Source organism: Pseudorca crassidens, chromosome 3 (genome assembly GCF_039906515.1).
Source record: "Pseudorca crassidens isolate mPseCra1 chromosome 3, mPseCra1.hap1, whole genome shotgun sequence".
NCBI classification, from domain to species: Eukaryota; Metazoa; Chordata; class Mammalia; order Artiodactyla; family Delphinidae; genus Pseudorca; species Pseudorca crassidens.
The window spans coordinates 91,149,717-91,171,738 of record NC_090298.1 but is presented as its reverse complement, the minus strand read 5'-3'; the positions used below and the strand labels follow the sequence as shown (position 1 = coordinate 91,171,738).

General features: G+C 36.5%; 1 protein-coding gene and 1 non-coding gene across 4 annotated transcripts in view; both read right to left on the bottom strand.

Annotated features, from left to right (window-relative positions):
• The window catches only part of CAMK4 (calcium/calmodulin dependent protein kinase IV), a 231,915-nt gene that overhangs the window by 103,227 nt on the left and 106,666 nt on the right, over window positions 1-22,022 (bottom strand). For 2 of the 3 annotated variants that reach the window (XM_067731417.1, XM_067731416.1), the window contains one exon: window positions 15,108-15,186. The exons of the other annotated variant lie outside the window; for it this stretch is intronic. In XM_067731417.1, coding sequence (XP_067587518.1) covers window positions 15,108-15,186 — 79 coding nt within the window. The remainder of the gene's footprint in view (window positions 1-15,107; window positions 15,187-22,022) is intronic. 3 annotated transcript variants of the gene reach the window in all.
• LOC137222876 (small nucleolar RNA SNORA18) lies at window positions 18,773-18,903 on the bottom strand. The gene has a single exon (XR_010942652.1). It is a non-coding gene; the product is annotated as a small nucleolar RNA SNORA18 (small nucleolar RNA).

Below are 22,022 nucleotides of genomic sequence, written 5' to 3'. Positions count from 1 at the left end.
CAATCCCTGGTTGGGGAACTAAGATCCCACAGGCCAAGCAGTGAAACAGAAAAAAAAAAAAAAACCCCAAAACAAAAAACGGATACTCTGACTCTTGTAGGGATGAGAATGGGAGGATAATTGGAAGAGTTAAATCAGAGAGACTCAATAAGAAGTTATGGCAGTTATCCAGGTGAGAGTTGATGGTGACTTAGACCCAGGTGCTAGTGATGAAGGAGGTGAGTAAGAAGTAGATGAACATTTTTTTAAGAACCAACAGTATTTGAAGATGGACTGGTTATGGGGTATAAGAGAAAGAGAAATGCAAAGGTTGACTGCTTGTTTTTCCACCTGAGAAATGGGTAGAATAATATTGCCATTTACTGAAACGGTGAATAAATAGGTTTAGAAAGATGCTAATAATATCGTGTCCCTGTCCATTGTACTGAACTCACCTACCATTCATCCCCTTTTACTACAGCTCACTGATCATCGAATTGATCTTTCCAGAAGCCAAGATCATTTCCACTTCTGAGCCTTTCCACTTTGTACTTGATAGTTCTTTGTCTTGAATGTTCTTCTCCCAGGTATTTCCGTGTGACTTTGGACTCAATGGAGAGGAGAACGGTAGGGGCAGCTACACAGAGGAGGTGACGGTTCAGAGGTGGAGGCAGTGATGAGCAATAGACATGGTGGGGTGGGACCGACAGAAAAAGTAAACTGTAGAGAAACCAGTATTCTGTTTTACATTTAACAAGACTAGTATAATGCCAATATGGTTCTGACCAGTATGAGAAGACTAATAAGCATTTCACTCAGATAAGCTTGGCTTTGAAAATTGTGAAACAGTATTCTTTGGTAGTTCCGTAATAGCCACTTCCTACTCTCTGCAGACTCTAAAACATCTGGGAGGCAAAAAGGGGAAAAGTAGAGCTTTCCAATGGAGGAGGATCCCAAGGATTGGGATCGAATTAAAGAAGACAAAAATGCTCTCAGAAGCTCAACCCAGAAAGAAAAACACTTGTCTTTCAGAACCTGAAACCTCTGTAAATCAGGTAGGTTCAGAAGACAGCAGCTCTTACAAAGGAGGTAACCTCTCCTCCTTCATTCTTAGAGTCTAAAGTATAAGACTTCCTGCTCACAGATGCTAGAAATTCTTTCACGGGGAACAGTCTTTTACTTGACAGTGAATGAAGGAGGCTTAAAATATTCCTGGGATAGATAACAAGCTGAACAAAGTTTATACAAAAGATCTGGCTGATGCCAGACGTTCTCTAGAAACAGGTTTGGCTTAACAGAGGGAGAGAAAAAAGGGAAGAGAACATGATATATAAAGTAGAAAGGACATTATATTTTATACACCTCTCTCTCCTATTTCTTTCATCTCTGGATCTCTCCCTGGCATTAAGAATATATGGGGGTAACCTTCATTTAATATCTCTTATCTTTAAAAAGATCTCACCCTTCAGTCCCTCACCCCTCTTCCTGCTTCCAAAGCGTAGCTCTGCTCCCCTTAGCAGAAAACCTCTCCAGAGCTGCCTCTGCGTTTTCTCCACTTCCTCCTCCCTTTCCCCATATATTTGTCAGTGAAATTCAATCTGGCATCACCCCAAGAACTCCTCCAAAACTGCTTTTATAGAAGAAATCAGTGGTCTCCTTGGAGGAGACTAACTACTTTTCTGATCTTATCTTACTCTGTCAGCAGCATTCGATATATTTGATCACTCCCTTCTTCACGTGAAATTAATTATACCATGTCACCATTTTGGTCTGACTTACTTTAAAGGCTGCAGAAGTATTTTAATACTTCCTAACTAGTCTCCCTGCTTTGATTCTTAGTCTTTGCAATCATCCCCTCTGCACACAGCAGACAAAGTGATACCTTTAAAATGTAAATCAGATCCTGTCACTCTCCAACTTAAATGTTGGCATACCACTGTTCTAAGAGTAAATGCAAACTCTTTACCAAGGTCTTAAAACTCAGGATGGGGTGGCCTCACCCTTTTGAGCTAATGTCATTTTTCTCTCTATAAACAGGCCACTCAACTCCCAGACCAAGCTCCAAGGCCTTCACACTTGCCACGCCCTCTTCCACTAGACCTTCTCACTTCACTCAGAAAACAAATGAGAGGCCTTCCCAGGTCACTGCATCAAAGGTAGCTAAACACACATACACATATACGCATAACATAATCATCACTCTAATCCCTTTATAAAATTTACACAAATGTATGTTACCATTTAGTTACAAATTCATTATTTGTTTCTTCCACCAGAACATAAGCTCTATGATAGCAAGGGCTTGTCCATTTTTTACACATTAGTACCGCCAGCGTTATTTACCAACACCTGGTATATAAATTTATAGAATAAATAAATGAAGGATGGTACTAGTATTTGAATACAAAAGGTTGGGGGCTCAAAGGAAAAAATCCCTGGTTTAACAGCTCTGGTTAGATGAGATTAGATGTGGTTAGTCACTTCTCCTGCCATTCAAATCCGTATGACATTTTTGTCATGTTATCAACACCAATGGAGTGGAGAATGCCTGTCTCACAGGCAGAGCTAAGTACCCAGATCTTCTAGAGCCTACACAGATAATAGCTTGTGATTTCTAAATTGTGAGCCACAAAGGGTCACTATACCACTTATTCAAGATTGCACTCTCCCATGGGTAAATGGGGAATGCTCCAAGAAATATAATTAACAAAAGCTCTGGTGAAGTTACTGACTTTCTAAATCCACTGCAGCAGGTACTGATACTCCTCACAGTATATAGAGCTTTCACAGCTTCTTCTTCAACCAGCACACTTTGCCTTTAATTTGTGTGGTACATGCTGTGTATCAAACATAACCACAGAAGAGATTAAATGAGAGTGAAATGATGAAAATTAGACAACAGAAGAGTGAGAACTGGAGTATACTATGCATTCCCAAAGAAGGAGAAGTGAGATCCTCGGTAAGCAGAGAATTCTAGGGATGCAGCTACGAATTTTCTGCTTTGTCTTTGTGCCAGTCAAGGGACAGTTCAAAAGAAAAGCTTTGCTGGGTTCCTATTCACATATTCCCCAATGAGGTGACTTCAGTACCTGCATGGTCAAATCCATGCAAAAAAGAAATTGATATCAGGTGCTTACAAAAAATGAATATAATGTTAGCCTCCCAAATTTTCTTTTATGTTCATGTTGCCAGGGCTGGAAGAAAATAAACACATATATAAATTTTTATAAAGGTATCAGCCACTTTAAAAAAAATATATAAAATATAAAAAAATAAAAGTGAGTACCATATCTACCATTGTAACATTATCATTATCATTTTGGTTTACTTCCTTTCAGTTTTTAAAACTGTGCATATTTCCTTATATATTTCAAATATGGAAATACAATTTTGTTTCTTACAGTGTTCACTGAAAATACCATAAAGTTTTATGAATACCCAATGTTCATAAGCAGAACGTAAAAAAGAGCTTCCTAATGTCCCCGTGTCATTAATGGCTATCCTATGGTTAGACACTTACAACTGCCTACGTTTTGTTACTAATATAAATCATTCTGTAATGAACATCCTTGGTTGTACTTTTTTAAAAAATGCAATTTGAATTCTGGCCCTACCATTTAGAGCCCTTCATAAAGTCTCTTATCCTATGTGAGGATTATTTCAATTTCTTCATGGATAAGATGGGGATAATAATGGCTACCCTACCATGTTATTGTTGTAAGGATTAAATGAGAATATATACGAAATCTCCTGGCTCATGGTAGATGTTCAGTGCCTTTCCTGAAAGAATTTGTAAAAGTAAGGTAAATATTTTCTAGTCTTCTATTTCCAATTTTCTGTCTTCACATAAAAATTAATCCAACTAAAACAAAGTGTAGAAATACAAGTATTTATGAGGGTATTCCAGCCCTAGAAAGGAAAAATGCCTAATATACGTGAAAATATAGCTTTATCTTTTTTTCCCTAAAAGTGTGGAAGACAACTTCATTAAAATCTTAAACTAAGTCCAATATAATCTTCTTGCTGAATGGTAATCAAAGAGGGGGATTGGTGCCTATTTGCATTCAAATTTAAACACCTTCCTTCACCTTTTTTTCAAGACTGGGATGAGAGCTGAACTACTGTGGTTAAGCTCCATGGAAGTTTTAAGGCCATTTCTTATGTTTATTAATTATTGTTGACCATCAGGGTCACACCTGGGTTACTACAGACCTGAGTATCAGCCAGGTCCTATAGACATTCAAGTTCTAATAGAACTGAAACAAATTCATCATTTCTTTTTCATTCTTTTTAGTTGTTTTCACATGGTCAAGGCAGTACTTTTCAAAATACTCTAAAAATTACCAAGAAGGCATGAAAACAGCAATATTTAGTTCTCATTTTATATTGCTTTCAGTTGGACAGCAATGACTCGGTTGCAGAATTCCCAAACCATTTGAAGTGAGGGGCATATATTTTCAAGGCCCTGAGATCTCCCTTTGATCCTAAAACTAAGTGATCATCTATGAGATACTAAACTGAGAATTTACATATTCAAGAAGCTTATGACTTTGTAACCTATCAAATAACAAAACCAAAAAGTACTCCTGGAAATATTAGCATTTAAGTCTCATCAGTTACATCTTGGGGTTGAATCCCTTACTGAGGATAGCTTTGAATAGGGGAACACCTAGACAATCTTAGAAGCTTTAGCTCCTTGATGTTCTAAGACAATTAAGACTTTCAGATACCCTGGTTAATATTGTTCAAAAATGCTAAAAACTTCCTTAAAGAAAGGAAAAGAACAGGCTGTAGACACAAAACGCTTTTAAATGACCCTAAAAGTGATATAATAATGCTCTGGGGCTGGAATAGGAAAGAGATACAAGAAATCTTAATGATTTAAGGTTTGAAATAAAATTCCCTTGTTGATTTTGTTCCATGGCAGTGTCAACAACAAATTGGCACTTGTCAACTACCTCTACAAGGATTAAATCATGTGCTGCTGCAGCTGCTGATTTTCAACACCCCCTGAAAGGAGTTCAGGGTGGAGAGCAGAAATGAGAAACTCTGTGCTCTGGGAAAACTGGCAGAACAGGTCTTCAGATAGTTAGATATTTTCAGGATTTGATTTTATGAGCCCAATTCTCCTCGTGACTAGCAGAAACCTTCTGCAAAAAATATGTGCTTGATTGTATATACTCCCCCTTTACCAAAATCACATATACACTGACCTTCCCCCCTACCTCTTTGGAGCAGTTTCTCAGAACTATCTGAAATGCTGTCTCCCAGGCTATAGTCCTCATTTTGCCCCAAATAAAACTTGACTCACAACTCTCACGTTGTGCATTTTTTTTAAGTCGACAGCAGTAGCTGTTTCTCGTTGTATAAGTCTGGATTTGCCTTCCTTGGTGAGGAAGCATCTTAACCCAGAGCTTCATTTTTTCTGAAGAGTTCAGATGTTTCCAGAAATCAATAACTAAAGCATGCCAGCTCAGTCCTTCTCAGAAGTCTTTTTCTTTACAGTAATATGCATCTCCTCAATGCACTCCCAACAGCCTGTCCTTAAATCTCTTCTGGATTAAACGGCTCAGAGCATAAAAGTTCCATGTATGACTAATTGGGTAGATATGCATACATTCCATGCTAATGCCCTACCATTGCTTCCTCTCTTGATAGTTTCCAGGACTGTCAGGGCTCAGAGAGGGCAGTGGAAAGGGGCCTATGATCCATGCAGTGGGCTGGTCTGGTCCTGTCTCTAAATGTCTGATCATTATTCAACCCCATGATGTGTTCCCCAGCTGTCTATAGCTGCTAATGCCCTTGCCTACCCCCGTCTCTAATGTAGTAAGCATCTGGCGATGGCTGTGGTGCATGGCTGCTTTATCCTCACTGCAGAGACCATGCTCCCATGTGTTACGTAGCTGCCCTTGAACCCAGAAGCCAATGTGGTAAGAACAGAGTGAGGGAGAAACAGCTCTGAGAGAGAGCTGAATTTATACTGAATATTTACGCTAAAGAAATTCTTTTAAACTAAAAGAGACTCTTAAACTGTAAAAAACTAAGATATCTTTGACTGAAAAATTTAAGTACTTTTCCCCCCAGATATCCAGTTGGTACCAGATTCAGGAAGAATTTTAATCATCATAGAACGCAAAGAATACTTAAATTTCTTTTTTCTTTTTTTGCAGATATAAATATGGTAGGTAAATCGTGACACTCATCCACATTCCCCTTCATAAAATACGTCAAAATTTAAAAGATGATGATAGTAATATTGGATCCACTTTGATTTTGAAACTGATCATGACACCCAAATATGTCCTGATGCTATGATGGAAAAACAGTTCTAAACTATTCTGATCTCAAAATTTCAAACAAAAATCTTCCCAGTGACAGTGTGGTATTCTGTGGGGAAAAAAGCATCGTAGATATAACTATCCATTTGATACATTTTTCAGACTTCTGGGGTAGAGATAAGTATGAGTAGCTTTGAATGTACTGAATGTACCCTGTGATACTGACACTTAGAGCAGAGAGCAAACTGGAACTCCATATACACAGCCGCATGTGGGACCATCACTGCATCCTACCTACGCATAAGACAAAAGGCAAAGAGAGCCACACCCTGCAATGTTTTGTACATTACACATGCCTTCGTTATTCTTCTTTCATTTGTTAGTGGATATTGTATACTGAGATGCATTAAACTAAAGTTTTAATAACATTTGGAAAAGAAATATGTTGCTTGTTTTCTCTGCACAAAGGAAACTCTTGCTCACTCACAGTGTGACTTGAACTGCACTCAGCTTCTCTGTGTCTGTGTGTCAACAAAGGCTTTTTCATCCTTTATCAGATTAGCAAGGAGCAACATCTAGTTTCAGTCTCATATCTGGGCCATGCTTATTCCTTACTTTTGTTTTTTTTTTGGTCTTTTTCTCTTTCAGGACCTAGCTGGTATCAATAGGAAGGGCTCAGATTTGGGACTCAAAAGTCCTGCGTTCAAATTCTCCATGTTATTGTGTCCTTAGGGGAAACATTCCTTCTCTAAAACTCCCTTAAGTAAACAGTCCCATGAGGCATTGTTGCATTAACATATGAAAGGGGCTACTACATATTGTTGAATAATTAAGTGTGGGTCCCATTCTTATTAGCATTATGCTTCTTTACTGTTAAAATTGCTGGAGTGGCATATGGTGATTTGAAAATGCTTACTTTAAAAAAAAAGCTGTTGTTAAGCTAATTCAATACTGAAAATTATTTGGATCTCTTCTAATCAATTTCCTTTGCACACAGTCATTCATTTTCTCTCTTTCAGCAAATTAATGGTTTTGGAGTTTCAGGACTTAATTTTCTCTTAGCCTTCTTTCTCTCCGCTCTTCTTACATTGTCTGGATGAACACAGCTTTGATCATCATTCAACTTTGTACCACAAAGAAAAATAAAAATTTGTTAAAATGTTTTTCCCTGTTAACACTAAGATTATAGCTTTTCCCCTTCTCACTAAGATAGGAATCCTAAGTTTGCTTTGAGGCTGATCTGTGTTCCTTCTCAGCTTTCCTGGTTGTGGTCCATCAGGCACCACTTCCCAACTCTGATCTCCTTGGGCTCCTCTCAACTTTCCTGCTGCCCCGCACCTCTCCTTTGGTTACAAGGTCTTTCCCACTCAGTTCTCTGAGAAGTTTCTAGTCTCTTTCTTCTACTAGGGTATGGTAACATAAGCTCTTCCTAAGATTTCCTCTGGTTTGGGCTAGTCACCTCCTTTTTGCCTCCATAGGCTTCATATAAAGGGTGAAGACCACTTTAGATCCAACCACTCACTACTTGTAAAAGTACCAGAAGGTTGGGACTTCCCTGGTGGTGCAGTAGTTAAGAATCGCCTGCCAATGCAGGGGACACAAGTTCGAGCCCTGGTCCGGGGATATCCCATATGCCATGGAGCAACTAAGCCTGTGCACCACAACTACTGAGCCTGCGCTCTAGAGCCCGTGAACCACAGAGCCTGCACACCACAACTACTGAGGCCCGTGCACCTAGAGCCCATGCTCCACAACAAGAGAAGCCACCGCAATGAGAAGCCCGTGCACCACGACGAAGAGTAGCCCCCGCTCACGGCAACTAGAGAAAGCCCGTGCGCAGCAACGAAGACCCAACGCAGCCAAAAATAAAATTAAAAAAAGAAAGTACTAGAGGGTTAAGTGTGATAACTTGAGCAGATGGTGTAACTGCAAAGTATGTTTCTTTCTGGGTAATAGCACACAGGCCAGTGCCTATATTCTCAATCTCTCTCTCCCTACTTCCCTTGTATCAGCTTGCCTCTGAATTATGTTTACTTTTTAAAAGGCAACAAAATGCCTGTGAAAGATCAATAAAATGAGAGGATAGATAAGTGAGCTGAATTGTGACAGATTCTAGCAGCGTTTCTATCAAGCAAGAAAACAAATCAAACTGCAACGACCAGTTCTCTGCAAGAATGTTCAGACTTCCAAGTGGATCTTTGAACAGTAAAGCATACAAATCAGGCCAAGATTTTAACATTCCACCCTGCTACCTCTCTTCTCTTGTAGACATATACTTGTCACAAACTGAATAGAAATATCCCTATTCCTATTCCAGGAAACCTGGCTTAATAGTCCCTATGAAAATCAATAGGTTCCAACTGACAGAATGCTTGAAGAAGTTTCACTTCACTTGACACAGCTTGTTATCAGCAAGCTACTTTCCTTAATGTGTTCTGAGACCTCAGTTGGGCCCAAAAAGTCCATTTGAGCTAGTGATTTATTATTCTCCTCTCCATCACTGACCAAGGGAGACCCTGACTCCACTTCTAGAGCATACCCATTAGTTGTTAAAAGTAGTTATAGCAGTGTTTAATAGACGCATATCTTTAACCCAGATTGACCTAGCCATCTCTCTTATGTATATCACAGAAATTGAAAAATGAATGGCCTGTGATCAGTTTTCCATGTTCCCGAAGGTTAGACAGAAAGAGACAAGAGCAGGTAATCCTCAGTTTGCCAAGTGGTATAAATGTTATTCTTTCTATTTCAGAACTGAAAAACCTGAAAACTCCTCTAATGGAGACATCCTGGAGATTCAACTACCAAGAATTTGAGGGAGGCCTGTGTACCTTCTGTAATTTAATCTAGAGCAACTTTTCAAAGTCTCCAGCAGCATCATAGTTACATACTCAAAGAGCTAATTCATAAGAACATAAGGAAAAATGAATACAAATTAAAAACTAACTCATAGAATGATCAGCAAGTCACAACGTGTGGCTCTTCAACTAACTGAGAGGAGGATAAAAGGCCTCTTTTATCCTTTAGTACTTAATGGAAATTTTATAAAAGTTAGGAACATTTACTAGGTGAATGCTAATTAAATTATTCAAGAAAAGCCTTTCCAGAAATCTATAGATCACTTTACATTACAATAACTAAAATATGACAAAATTTAGACCTAAAACAGCTTCTAAACTATGGATCAAGTCACAGTGCTCCAATGTCAAGAATCAGAATAGAGCAGTAGGGTTGAAAGTGTCCCAAATCTAGGAATCACGGGCATCCAAGATTTGTCTAAGTATGAGGTCATATGACCAGAAATGATATAATTAGTTTATTCATACAGCAGTATACAATATGTCTGGTGCTGCTTACTGCTTAGTTTTCAATCAAGCTAATGAAAATACGAGAATTACACAGAATGAGCTGATACTATTATAATATAAAATATCTGTGTGGACCCATTACAATTAATAATAAGAACAATGTTCACCATTTATTACATGCTCCCTAGGTGCTGAGAAATATTTTACATAAGTTATCTCATTTTAATTGTTACTAAAATGCCACGGGCTAGATGTTCTTAAACTCATTTCACAGATGAAGAAACTAAGATTGAGAGATTTACATAACTGTTGTAGGGTCACACAGGTAGTAAGTGGCAGAAGTGGTCCTGAACTCAAGTTGTCTGGCTCCACAGCCCATGATCTTACCCCACAACCACATAGCCATTCTTAAGGAGAGTCAGAAGACCTATACATTCTGAACTTATACACTGAGATTGGCTCTCAGACTCATAAATTCTGAATTTACACACTGAGAGTAATTCTTAGACTCAATACTGGGTATTTCATGCAAGGATTTTATAGCAATCTGAATGCAATCTTTTTCAAGAGTTGAGCCACATGGCTAGAAATGTCATCATGATTTTAGAATTCAAATATTTGTCTTCAAAATTCCAGGGACACTATAAATGATTGATGATCATAATTTTCTTAAATCTCAATCAGTTCTTGAAAATGAGCCATATTGATAGGCCTGAAGTGTGATTATTTAGACACACCCTAGGGGATGTACTCCTTAGGAAAAGAGAGAATGCCTGTGACTCATTCCTGAAGTAGTGACTCCATTATCACCAAAATTCTTCAAAAGTTGTGATTCCATTTAACTCAGCAAAAGTCAGTCCAGACTGAAGGTTCCATCTGCATAATCTGTTCAAATTTTGACATTTTCTTGAATCTATTATTTTCCTTCTGTGCAGTTTTAAGTTCAGCATATTAAAAAGTCACGTAACTAAATAACATCAATAAAAAGGTCCCATCTTGTAAATCACTTATTGTCCCACTACCCGTGTCTGTTAGAATCTTTTAACGCCCCAAAGTTGTTCATCTGAGCACGCAGCTTAGAAAATCTTTCGACTCTACTTCAATTTCTTCTAAATATTGCATAAAACGGAGATGATGAAAGGCTCATGAGTGAAGGAAAAAAGGAAGCCTTGTTTCCTTCACCCTGGATTCGTTTTACAAAGTTCACAGTAAAAGTTTCACTGATATCTGCAAGCCAATTACATACAAGGTAATGAGGTATTTATGGGCAACAAAAATGGCACTGCCTGTGAATCTGTAACTGTTTTAAAATAAAAAGTTACAAAATGGGTCACCTTTCCCAGGAGGAGAGTAGGTATGGCACTCCTAGTGACTTGATGAGTTCTTCAGTCCAAGGATCTCTAATACTATGTGGAAAAAAATTAAAAAAAATAAACAATCAAAAGAGCCCTTCAATTCATTTTCCTCTCTTGTCTACCCTCACTGCCCTCAAAGCTTTATCCTCATTAATGATGTGATGAGACAAATGGATACTGTTTCTGGAAAAGTCCAGGATTTTCAGTATAGTAAAACGTTGGTTCAATTATCATTTTCTGTTTTCTGGCACTTCAATACATCTATAATAGAGAGTCACTGGTGTTTATCAGGACATTTAGAAACTGTAAGATCTTGTAATGCTTTCTGAATGTCCAGAGAAAAGTTATGTTGAACAGGATCTCAATGTTGAAGTTTGGTTTAACTCAAATTTTCTCATATACTGAAATTCTGAAATCTAGCATGGACACTAGTATACTGTCCTAAATTTAATAACTATTGATTTTTGCCATATTTTTTTTCTCTCTCTCTCCCTATATGTGCACACACATACACACACTCACACTTTTCTTTCATTGTGAACTATCTGAACGTAAGTTGCAGACATTAATGATGTTGGTCGATATGTATTTTAATGTATTCTAATTCTAGAAATTGTAGTTGTCTATAGATAAAGAACATGGTATTATATCCACATATAAAATATATGGTAATTTAAAATATTTTTATTATAATTACATGTTAAGTTCCCACAAGGATATTTTATTAGCCAAAATACCCAACTGTCTGAACATAACAAGCTACTTTATGTTTATTATCAGTATTAATTCTGTCCTGTACTTGACAACCAATGGAATGTGGATTTCTCCATAAGAGTAGATGCTTTAGTCTATCTTCCTATGGATAAATTAGAGTATTTGTCTATCACTCAGACATATGAGTGCTTAATGGATTGTTAATGATAATCAGGGTGTTTTATAGGGGGAATAAGTCCCTTACTGCAATGTAAACTAAATCCTTCCTAAAATATTAAGCTATGAGAAAGGAACATAATATTGCCACAAAATAAATTTTGGGTAAACTGTCCTGAAACAGCTTTTAAACAGATCCTGGGGAAGAGGATTATTGTTATCAAATAATTAACTTGTGGAAGAGATAGGGAAATTTTCTTGGACTTAAAAACATTTATATATGAATCTAATCACCTATAAAATGGATAGGTTTTCTTATGTTTATTAGTTTCTTGAATGTGATAAAAGTTTTATTCAACTTCAGATAGATTATTGAGTGGAATATTTTGAAATTCACCTTAGAGGTCCTCTTTTATTGATAGGATTTTGGATGGAATTGTGTTCCCCCCTCCAAAATATGTTGAAGTACTAACCCCCTAGTCCTTAAAAATGTGACTTTATCTGGGAATTAGTTGTTGTAAATATAAGTAGTTAATTTAAGATGAGGTCATACTGGAGTAGGGTGGGCCCCTAATCCAATAGAACTGGTGTCCTTATATGAAGAGGGAAATGTGAACACAGACATGCAGAGAGGGAACATGATATGAAGACATGCAGGGAGAAGACTGCCATGTGACAATGAAGATAGAGATTAGAGTGATGCAATGACAAGTCAAGGAACATCAAGCATTGCTGATGGCCACCTGAAGCTAGGAGAGAGGCATGGAACAAATTCTCCATCAGTGCCCTCAGAAGGAATCAACCTTGCTGTCCCATCCCCTTGATTTCAGACTTCTAGACTTCAAAATTGTAAAAGAATAAATTTTAATTGTTCTAAGCCATCCAGTTTATGGTAGTTTATTACATCAGCCCTATGAAATTCTTACAGATAGTTGATAGATGATAGACAGACAAACAGATATAGACAGATAATCTTTCAAACCTCTTAAGTTTGGGTCTAATCATAAAATGAGGACCCAAGGAATTATCCCATGAAGTGGTATAGTAGCCCCAAAGTTGTTAGTTGAACCACATAAAATTGCCATTTTTTATAGGTCAAGAATAGTTTAATAGATGAAGTTTTATGTGGCTCAATCTAATAAATAGATTACACAGATCATTCAAGTTTTCTGAAGCTCACTTTCCCCGTCAAGAGCAGATCTTTAACTGAATTTGCTAGAAGAATACTTTGTTTCCCCTACATCACTTTTCCTCCATAAATAGATTCTTAGTCTTAAAATAAGATCATAGGCTTCATTCATTTCATTTGGATAAGGAAGTTCTGTCTTCATGACCTATATAGAATTAAACACTGGAGGCAATTTCTCTTTGAGGTTTTGCCTGCTATTCCTCTTGTTTATACATCTCTGGGCATGGTTGATTCTAGGAGACAATGCTGGGAATTCCATCTATGTTAAAAACTGAGGTTTCTCCAGGGGATTTCTCTCATTCCATTTGGTACAACAGTAACTGTGTTTGACAACATCTGCCTTACTGCATCGTTCTGCAGTTCCATCTGACACTTGGTTCCCGTCCACATTTTCTTCGTGCCTGTCTTCTGAACAAGATGTTTCCACAACAGAGGTGGAGGAGAGAAGACAAGGGAGGGCAAATCAGAGCTTTACTTTCTCAATGAATAAAAGTCATGAACCCACCAAGTGTCTTCACTTCTCTCTTATTCCAATTCATTCAAAGATTTTTGACATAAACAAATATTCTCTAAACCAGCCCCTTGTCCTTTGGGATTCTGAGCATTCACAAGTCATTTCTGAATACTCATTTTCCTAGATGTTTATATAGCTAGTGCCTTTCAAAGTTTCCTCAACTATGAAAATAAAATAACCACACACAAATTTTACTGACAATTTTTTAACCAGCAAGAAATGATACAACCAAGTCCAAAAACATCTCTTGTGTCACTACTGCTAAAGCATGCCAATATAGTTTCATGAAAAGCAGATGTTTAACAGGAAATTCTATTTCATGAAATTTTAATAATCCTTAGTTCAAATACATTTTATGACTATAAGAAATTGATTTAAGAGAAAACTCCAAAGCTTATCAATCAAAAGCTGCCTCTACATTCTGGAATCATTGGCTACACCAAATAGGAAATCCAGAATAAAGACCTTATTAGGAGCAATTGCCATTTAAACTATTACCTTCTTCAGTTATACTGTTCTTGGTGCTTGAGTGGCCTTAAATTCTAACAGATTGTTTGAAAATGTCATTCTACTTCTACTTGACTGAAAACATTGTGCCATTATTCTCTTCTTCATTATATGAGAGTCTAAAATTTCCGTGTGCCAGACAATACATAAACAGTTGGTGATATTAAGCTGACTTTAGAAAAAAAAAATCCCTTGGCCTCAAAGAGGTATTATTTGACTTCAAAAGTTACAGTATGTCTCTCCTCAGCATATGTTACATCTGGGTTTTCAGAAATATATATATTTCACATATTTGTTCACATAAAATTTGAGAAAGGAAGAATTTGCTATAAAAGAATACGTTGTCTTTTTGTGGTTTTATAAGGGGAAATTACCTAAGGACAGAAAGTATAAGTAGGGCATTACAATGACAAATATTCTCTGGGGCACAGGGAGTATAAAAATGCCAGTATTACATGCTGACATTTGTATTTTGAACTCTCACCTTAGCATTTCTTACTTATTGGAGATGAGCCTAAGTAACTTTTGCCCCCTCAGCTCACCTACAAGCTTAGGGCAAGGAAAAAAAATCCGAAAACAAAATCCTTCCTTCTTGTTCAAATATGAACTTCTTCGATGAGCAGGTTCAGTCCCAGATACATTAGCATTTGCCTGGTTGTACTTTACTGAAGTAAACCCACCATTTGAAAATCAAGTAAGAAGCTGATGACTTCTTTAACAAATGCATCTATTTGTGTTTCATTTAGGTATTTTTAAATAGCAACCTTTTCTAGTATATTAAATTGTGATTGGAGATTATATAAATGTACACATATATCAGAAAACATGACAGGTATACAAAGCAAAGTTTACCTGGAAACTCTAAATGTCTTTCCATTCCATACTTCTCCTCCCCACAACTGTATCTAATTTGAGATCCAGTTGCTTTCAAAGAATCACAATTTCCATCAAAAAACAACCCATTTGGCTGCACTCTCATAATCATGATTCACATGAGTTAGCTGCACATAGCAGCTCTCTGGCCCTTTTGTCCTTCGAATCAGGGCTCCTGCCTTCTCCAGGTCACAGATCCCTTAGAGATGCTATTATATAATGAAATAAACTTACTGTTTTCTTTAACACTTTGAGAGCATAAGGCTTCTGGGTCCCCTTCTGTTTGCATCTGTATACAATGGATGTAGCACCCCTTGAGGGGGAAAAAGACAAAAAGAAAATGTTATGCTTTGGACAAGAAATTAAGGGGAAAGCTTGAAAATAAGTATGTCTTACATTTACCCTCATAACTGACAAGTGTTTATAAGTTCTATTATAGGGCTGGCCCAACTGTTGAGAGGATTTTTTTCTCATAACTAAAGATAGTGTGCTCAGATTTTCCTGTCTGCTCTTTTTCTCCTAGCTCAACGCTATACAAGTAACCTGCCTAAGGCTGTTGCCTTCAGTCATCTCTGGAGAAGAGTAAGCCTTATGGCTTCAGCGAGAGGGTTTAATTTCAGCACTAGGCTGTAAGGGTCAGGAAAGTCTCCACTACTTGGCAAGGGTGCTGGGAACCCTTGAGAATTTACACCACTTCATTTGGTTCCCTGGCATTCTCCCAGAGCCAATATTATTCCAATAGAGATACCGGTTCCTTCATCTTGGTGAATACTGCTACCACTTACTCACACGTGCCTAACAAGAATGATTACGTGAAATGTCCAGGAGAAAATCCTATTAAAATGGTCAAAGATATACAGAGAAAAAGTAAATTTATCACTCTATAAAAAACTTGGAGAAGTAGAGAAAGTTTTTTACTTGTAATGCAGAATGGTAAGAAGAAACTCAATAACTATCTTTATGTATGTGATACATGTGTGAAGTTACTAAAAAGAGAACATTAAAAAGCAGGACATTGTGGTCCTGATGCTTCCTCTCCAGTCATGAGAGCAAGAGAACAAGACAGAGATAAAAAGAGACGGAGCAGGCTTAAGTACAACTTTAGAGAACTTCAGATAAGTCTTAAAATAAGATCAGTTGAAGTAAATCTGTCATACTTTAAAGATTAGGCCAAAGGACCTCTCATGATACATTCAGTCCAGTGGTTCTGAAATTCTAAGAAAGAACAAAAGAAATATACAAATCAAGCATATTCCAAGCTACCCACGCACATCAAATTTTTAATAGACCCAGCAAGAGTCAGGAACTGGTGGTGTAAATGCTAATAGGTAAGAACAATTTCAACACATTTTTTTTAAACTGTGGTAAGATATAATATATACACAAAGAAATAAAGAGTTGCAACGGAATAAATGGAGGTAAATATAAAATTCTATTTTCTTTATTTTTAATTGCTCTAAATTATATCTATATAAAGCAGAAACATTAATTCACTGTTTATGGCATATGTAAAAGTAAAATGTATGACAAAAATAGCACAAAGAGTGGGAGAATTTGAGATAATACTGTTAAGTCCTTATATTACATGTTAAGTAGTATGATATTATTTAAAAGTAGACTCTGATTAATTAAAGATGTATATTGTGTAACCTAGGGCAATGAATAAAATAATTTTTAAAAGAAAAAAGTCAATAATGAAGCTAAAATGGAATAATCAGAATGAAATGCTGGGGAACAAAACAAAATAAGAGATTAAAAAATAAAATAACTAACAATATGGTGTATTTTAATCCAATCATATAAAAATTACATTAAATGTAAATTTCATAAGCATATCAATTCAAAATAAAGATCATCAGTCACATGCTACAACAGACTCCACTTAATCTTCAGTCTCAATCTGTAGCAATGACCTAAACAAATAATTCCATGTTGTTTTAAGAAAATTTTGTTTATGCTGAAAATCTACCACACTAGTATACCCTCCAAATTTTTTGTCATATGTAAACTCGTTCAGCCAATGACTTGTTTCTAATAAATGACTCATTACTTCAGGTTCAAAAAAATAAAGTAAAGATCATCAGATTAGATTGAAAAAATCAAGACCAAACTATACACCATATACAATTAACCAATTTTAAATATAAAGGGTAAATAGGTTAAAAATAAAATGATAGACGAGAGATACTATGAAAACACTAGACAAAAGAAAGCAGGAGTAGCTATATTAATATCATGTCAACCAGACTTCAAAATAAGGATAAAGATGAACACGACTTAATTATTACGAGGTCTATTCCACAAAATGACATAACAAATGTAAATGTGTATGCACCTAACAACAGTGCTTCAAAATACATGAAGCAAAAACTGATAAAACTGAACAGAGAAACAGACAAATCCACAAATACAGCTGGAGACATCAACACACCCTCTCAGCAGTTAATAGAGAAAGCAGAAAAATTACCACTGAGGATATGGAGGACATGAACAACATTATCAACTAAACTAAGTTAAATGATATTTAGAAAACACTACACAAAAACAGCAGAATACACTTTCTCTTTGAAGTTAAAAGATTCATAAACTTGATTTCCTGACTTAGTATAATGCTACAGTAATCAGAGAGTGGTATTGAAGGAAGAATAAACATGTAGACAAATGGAATGGAAAAAAGAATCCAGAAATAGTTGTACACATATATGGCTAATTGGTTTCTGACAAAGGTAAATAAATAGGCGATTTGGTGGAGAAAGGACAGTTTCACCAAGTATAAATAGTGCTGGAACAACTGGATACACATATGCAAAAAACAAAAGTAAAAACAAAAAGCCTTTATCCAAGCTCACAATCTATGAAAAAATTACTCAAAATGGATCATAAGTATAAATGTAAAACCTATAATTCTAAAACTTAAAAAAAGAAGAAAATTTTGTGACCTTTAGTTAGGCAATGATTTCTTACATACACAGCCCAAAGCACAATAATTCAAAGAACAAAAAATAAATTGGACTTCATTTAAATTAATAATGTTTGCTTTATGAAAGACACAGACAAGGAGAAAGTTTTTATAATCACATATCTGATAAAGGACTTGTATCTAGAATTACAAACCAACTCAAAGCCCAATAATAAGAAAGTAATGCATTTTAAAGATGGGGCAAAGATTTGAATACATATTTCACCAAAGAAAATATATGTATGGCAAAAAGCACAAAGAAAGATGCCCAACATCATTAGTCATTAGGGAAATGCAAATTAAAACCACAATGAATCACTGTAGAAATCAAAGAGGAAATCAAAAAATACCTAGAAACAAATGACAATGAAAACACAACGACCCAAAACCTATGGGATGCAGCAAAAGCAGTTCTAAGGGGGAAGTTTATAGCAATACAATCCTACATCAAGAAGCAAGATATATCTTTTTTTTTTTTTTGTAAAGGGTTTTTTTTTTATTATGTGTAACACAAAGTTATTTAAGTCAATAAATTTTTAAGGAATTTCACACGTTCTGATTCTTTCCACTGCCAATCACCTTAGTTCCTCCAAACTCATAATCTTCAAGATAAAATAGCCCTTTCAAAAAGAAGTTATCATGTGAGTCAGCCCACAATTCTTTTAGTTAGGCTTCTTTGATCTCCAATGAAATATGGACACACTCCAAAATTCCCCACCTGTAATCTTTGGGATCCAATTTCCTCAAGTGATTTACTTTAGGACCATGTTTAGGGTCAGGAGATGGATCTGCCTGGTTCTGAATTTGACACCCTCTAAAAATGTATTAGGTTCAAATCATATTCACTCCTAAGCCATCACACCCTAGAACAGTACAGATCATTGGGATATGCCAATACCTAAGATAAAAAGTTTGTTAGGTTTTTCATAGTTTACTTGGCAGCTGTCTTGTAGTTCTTTCCCACAGATCTAACAGGTAGTTCTATGAGTAAAGGAAACCACACAGTTAATCTATGAGGCGTTTCCAACCATCTAGGTTTACAGAAAAAGCCCCATCGGGATAGACCTCAACAAGAAATATCTTAAATAAACAACTTAACCTTACACCTAAAGCAATTAGAGAAAGAAGAACAAAAAAACCCCAAAGTTAGCAGAAGGAAAGAAATCATAAAGATCAGATGAGAAATAAATGAAAGAGAAATGAAGAAAACTATAGCAAAGATCAATAAACTAAAAGCTGGTTCTTTGAGAAGATAAGCAAAATTGATAAACCATTAGCCAGACTCATCAATAAAAAAAGGGAGAAGACTCAAATCAATAGAATTAGAAATGAAAAAGGAGAAGTAACAACTGACACTGCAGAAATACAAAGGACCATAAGATATTACTACAAGCAACTATATGCCCATAAAATGGACAACCTGGAAGAAATGGACAAATTCTTAGAAAAGCACAACCTTCCGAGATGGAACCAGGAAGAAACATAAAATATAAACAGACCAATCAAAAGCACTGAAATTGAGAATGTGATTAAAAATCTTCCAACAAACAAAAGCCCAAGACCAGATGGCTTCACAGGCGAATTCTATCAAAGAGCTATACCTATCCTTCTCAAAAATCTTCCAAAATATAGAAGAGGGAGGAACACTCCCAAACTCATTCTACAATGCCACCATCACCCTGATACCAAAACCAGACTAAGATGTCACAAAGAAAGAAAACTACAGGCCAGTATCACTGATGAACATAAATGCAAAAATCCTAAACAAAATACTAGGAAACAGAATCCAACAGCACATTAAAGGATCATATGCCATGATCAAGTGGGGTTTATCCCAGGAATGCAAGGATTCTTCAATATACGCAAATCAATCAATGTGATACACCATATTAACAAACTGACGGATAAAAACCATATGATAATCTCAATAGATGCAGAGAAAGCTTTCGACAAAAGTCAACACCCATTTATAATAAAAACCCTCCAGAAAGTATGCATTCAGGGAACTTACCTCAACATAATAAAGGCCATATATGACAAAGCAAAGCCAACATCATTCTCAATGGTGAAAAACTGAAACCATTTCCACTAAGTTCAGGAACAAGACAAGGTTGCTCACTCTCACCACTATTATTCAACATAGTTTGGGAAGTTTTAGCCACAGCAATCAGAGAAGAAAAAGAAATAAAAGGAATCCAAATCAGAAAAGATGAAGTAAAACTGTCACTGTTTGCAGATGACATGATACTCTATGTAAAGAATCCTAAAGATGCAACCAGAAAACTACTCTAGCTAATCAATGAATCTGGCAAAGTAGCAGGATACAAAATTAATGTACAGAAATCTCTTGCATTCCTAAACACTAAGGATGAAAAATCTGAAAGTGAAATTAAGAAAACACTCCCATTTACCATTGCAACAAAAAGAATAAAATACCTAGGAATAAACCTACCTAAGGAGACAAAAGACCTGTATGCAGAAAACTGTAAGACACTGATGAAAGAAATTAAAGATGACATAAATAGATGGAGAGATATACCATGTTCGTGAATTGGAAGAATCAATAATGTGATAATGACTATACTACCCAAAGCAATCTACAGATTCAATACAATCCCTATCAAACTACCAATGGCATTTTTCACAGCACTAGAAGAAAAAATTTCACAATTTGTATGGAAACACAAAAGACCTCGAATAGCCAAAGCAATCTTGAGAAAGAAAAATGCAGCTAGAGGAATCAGGCTCCCTGACTTCAGATTATACTACAAAGCTACAGTAATGAAGATAGTATGGTACTGGCAGAAAAACAGAAAGATAGATCAATGGAACAGGATAGAAAGGCCAGAGATAAGCCCACGCACATATGGTCACCTTATCTTTGATAAAGGAGGCAAGAATATACAATGGACAAAAGACAGCCTCTTCAATAAGTGGTACTGGGAAAACTTGGCAGCTACATGTAAAAGAATGAAATTAGAACACTCCCTAACACCATACACAAAAATAAGCTCAAAATGGATTAAAGACCTAAATGTAAGGCCAGACACTATAAAACTCGTAGAGGAAAACATAGGCAGAGCACTCTATGACATAAATCACAGCAAGATCCTTTTTGACCCACCTCCTAGAGAAATGGAAATAAAAAGAAAAATAAATGAATGAGACCTAATGAAACTTCAAAGCTTTTTCACAGCAAAGGAAACCATAAACGAGATGAAAAGACAACCCTCAGAATGGGAGAAAATATTAGCAAATGAAGCAACTGACAAAGGATTAATCTCCAAAATTTACAAGCAGCTCATGCAGTTCAATATCAAAAAAACAAACAACCCAATCCAAAAATGGGCAGAAAATCTAAATAGACATTTCTCCACAGAAGATATACAGATAGCCCACAAACACATGAAAGAATGCTCAACATCTAACTAATCATTAGAGAAATGCAAATCAAAAGTACAATGAGGTGTCACCTCACACCAGTCAGAATGGCCATCATCAAAAAATCTACAAACAATAAATGCTGGAGAGGGTGTGGAGAAAAGGGAACCCTCTTGCACTGTTGGTGGGAATATAAATTGACACAGCCACTATGGAGAACAGTATGGAGGTTCCTTAAAATACTAAAAATAGAACTACCATATGACCCAGCTATCCTACGACTGGGCATATACCCTGAGAAATCCGTAATTCAAAAAGAGTCATGTAGGGCTTCCCGGGTGGCGCAGTGGTTGAGAGTCTGCCTGCCGATGCAGGGGACGCGGGTTTGTGCCCCGGTCTGGGAGGATCCCATGTGCCACGGAGCGGCTGGGCCCATGAGCCATGGCCGCTGGGCCTGTGCGTCCGGAGCCTGTGCTCCGCAACGGGAGAGGCCACGGCAGTGAGATGCCCGCGTAACGCAAAAAAAAAAAAAAAAAAAAAAGTCATGTACAACAATGTTCATTGCAGCTCTATAAACAATAGCCAGGATATGGAAGCAACCTAAGTGTCCATTGACAGATGAATGGATAAAGAAGATGTGGCACATATATACAATGGAATATTACTCAGCCATAAAAAGAAATGAAATTGAGTAATTTGTAGTGAGGTGGATGGACCTAGAGTTTATCACACAGAGTGAAGTAAGTCAGAAAGAGAAAAACAAATACTGTATGCTAACATATATGGAATCTAAAAAAAAAAGAAAAGGT